This window comes from Myotis davidii, unplaced genomic scaffold (genome assembly GCF_000327345.1).
Source record: "Myotis davidii unplaced genomic scaffold, ASM32734v1 scaffold168, whole genome shotgun sequence".
NCBI lineage: Eukaryota > Metazoa > Chordata > Mammalia > Chiroptera > Vespertilionidae > Myotis > Myotis davidii.
The window spans coordinates 10,802,473-10,805,755 of record NW_006383016.1 but is presented as its reverse complement, the minus strand read 5'-3'; the positions used below and the strand labels follow the sequence as shown (position 1 = coordinate 10,805,755).

Sequence of the window (3,283 nt, the reverse complement as noted above, 5' to 3'; positions counted from 1 at the left end):
ATTCCTGCTTTGTAAAAACACCATGCCTTGGGATTTAAAAGCAGTCCCTAACAAATAGATGCTCTGTGTTGCAATCATAGTTACATAGCTTATGAATTTTTATTGAATAAAAATTTAAAGGATTGTTGGCTTATTGTTTTTTAAAAAACTAGAGGAGAAAGGATGTTCTTAGAATTGTTCAGCACAGGGGAAAATCTAATCTCGGTGGCTGAACATAAATTTTAAACAATGTAGCCCTGCCACCCAGTGGCCATCACTGGGACTTACAGCTTTGAGCACATTTGGTTACTTTGAAACCCTGAATTGCTTTCTCCTATTAAGCTCCCCAAACAGGTCTTTTGACTAAAAATAAAAAATATCAATTTAATAACATGATTATAAAGTAAATTATGTATCACCACTATCCTGATGAACATTTATTGCAAATAAATTTACTGCTATACTAGAAACTGATGTGGTATTGTATACTTATTTAAAACATTTTGAGGTAAATCCATATAGATTGTGGACTATATTTAACCACGTTATTTTCATAACTTCAAAAATACCTAAATTTATGAATCAAATTATAAATAGTGGTTTTCAAAGAAAACATCATTTCAAAATCTTTCTTGATATTTAAAATATAGATGATTTAGTCTTCATTTATGCACTTTCCTATCCAACCCCCCAACTACCAAATGGTTTATGTACTCATTCCTTCATCTTCTCTCATTCGCTCATACTAGAATTTTCATCAAAGTTTAGAATAAGCAACACTTTAGCTTTAAAAATATAAAAATTCCTTCCAGGGAACCATTACCATTAGAACTTCATGACTACTCACTTGACAACTATACACTAAAACTTAAACTAACATTCTGTCAATTTTTTTGTTTTTTTCCCAATTGTCTTATTTCATATTTATTGATCATTTTTATTCCCCTAACCCAGTGTTTAATTACTACTGGAGGCACTGATATAAGAAAACTTTTGACAGGCTTGGAACCAAAACCTGGCTGATCTGCTCACATGTAAGAAAAAAAAGTGTGTGTGTGTGTGTGTGTGTGTGTGTGTGTGTGTGTGCGCGCGCGCCCATGCGCACGAGCATGTATCCTCTTGATCACCTTGATATATAATTATCTCCTCCAAGTATTACTTATTAACTAAGTAGATATCCTCCTGGGGAGTGGGAGGGGCTATATGCTGTGGGATGAAGAAGCACAGAATGCAGTAATATTGGGGTTTCTTGCGAGATAGTCAATAACATTTGTAAACTAGATTACACGTCAAACAGAGGAAAAAGAGAGAAGCTAAGCATTATGACAAGTATTCTACACAGGAGTTACTGTTCAATTGCACTGGGGCATATGTATTGAAAGGTCCAGGCACCTACTACATGCTCAGTGGTAAAAAAAATAAAAATAAAAAAATAGCCAGATCACATCATTACCAAATGATGTAAGAACCCCAGACTTAGCACCAAGGCACCCGCTCGGAGGAAATGCTTACGTTTTCCAAGCCCAGGAGCACAAGGAGTGGGATTGTGGTCATTCCCCCTTGGATCCATTCCTCCAAAGAAACGGTCCCATCATGATCGTAGTCAATTTCTTCCATCATTTCATGAAGGATCTGAAGCAGAGGAGAGGAAACCCTTGCAATGAATCGATAAAATGCATTTCAGATGATGCAACAAACCACTACATCGGGCTGCTTATAGCTGTGACTAGCAGCTAAGCGGAGAGTTGAGATCCGGTCACTATCTAGGCAATGTTGTCCAATATTAATCCTATTACTGAGAATATAGTGGCTTTGTTACGATTTCCAGAACCTGACTACTTTCACTGGTCAACTTTTAAAGAGAATTGCTCAACTTTTTAATGTGCCGTCACTGAATGGTACAGCTAAAACAAGACGGTATCTCTAATTTAAAAGTAAAAATGAAATTGCTTTCTCTCAATTATTTTTTAAATTCAAATATATGCTAGATAATGTCTGAACAAATTAACTTCATGGCAAAGAGCTGAAAGGATTCTTTGCTAAGTGATAAAAGGTGGGGAAATGAAGTTGCATTTAATTGCCTATCAGATCTGAATAGAGCCAAGAAGTTAAACAATCAAGTCATTTTTTATTAGATTTTTTTTTTCTAAAGATGACTGGTACAAAGTGTCCCAAAATGCTCTCCGCAGTCTGTATCCGTAATACCCTTGGTTGTGTAACAGTAATAACAGTATTAGATTCAAAGTTTGTTATAAGGATTAAATACAAGTATCTTCAAAGAGCATCTAGCATAAATATTAAGTGTGATATAGGCATTAGAGTGTTATATTTGCAGAAATTATATGTGAGCACCAAATATTACCACTGGCTCTGGATACTCAAAGTATTTCTCATCTAAGTTGTCTTCCTGCAGAAAGTACATGGAAATCAGATTCCTTTCCTTCAGAACAAACTAATCGGTATTGGAAAAAAACTTTTTCTGGAATAAAATGATGGTGAACTAATTATTTCATTATTCTCAAAATGAAACTCAGCAGAAAGTATTTAGCATTTGGCAAATGGCATAAGCTCTTGTTAAAATGCCCTGTCCCGCCCTGGACGGTGTTGCTCAGTGGGGAGAAAGTCCACCTGAGCTTGATTCCCTGTCAAGGGCATTACCTGGGTTGCAGGTTCAATCCCCAGGCCACATTCAGGAGGCAAGCAATCATTGTGTCTCTCACATCAATGTTTCTCTCTGTCTCTCTGTCTTCCCTCCCCCCATCCCCCACACTGTCTCTCTAAAAATCAATGGAAAAAAAATATCCTTGGGTTAGAATTAAAAAATAATAATAATAAAAATGGAAGTTATACCTACTCTGGGTTTACTCTTCTCAAAGCTAAATATTCCTACTTACTTCAATATGTGACATGGTCTGTTCAATTTTTCCCGAACAAACTCTACCTAATCTCTTGTTCTTCTGTAAAAATATTGATCAGCACTGAACTCGAATCTTTGCGGTCTAAACGTACAAAGTGCATGGGATTTTCACCCCCCTTGCACTGAGCACAGGTGAGGCCTAAGAGCAGCTTTGTGGGCCACCATATACTGTTAGTTTCTACAAAGCTTGTTGTTATCAACCGGGACCCCAGCCCACCTTCACACAGACGGATCTTCACCCTTATCTGCTCCATCATCATTTGTGTCTGAGCAGTGCAGAGGGGGCCAGAAACAAAAATGTGGGGTGGGGGATGGGGATAGATTATTTGGGTGTGTGGAGGGAAGTTTCTTCAAGAAATAATCCCCCCCCCCCAAAAAAAAAATCCA

The 3,283-nt window shown here is 37.1% G+C and overlaps 1 protein-coding gene across 4 annotated transcripts in view; it reads right to left on the bottom strand.

Annotated features, from left to right (window-relative positions):
• Positions 1–3,283, bottom strand: part of DGKB (diacylglycerol kinase beta) — a 533,513-nt gene that overhangs the window by 387,446 nt on the left and 142,784 nt on the right. For all 4 annotated transcript variants that reach the window (XM_015558205.1, XM_015558206.1, XM_006779053.2 and 1 more), the window contains one exon: positions 1,492–1,611. In XM_015558205.1, coding sequence (XP_015413691.1) covers positions 1,492–1,611 — 120 coding nt within the window. The remainder of the gene's footprint in view (positions 1–1,491; positions 1,612–3,283) is intronic.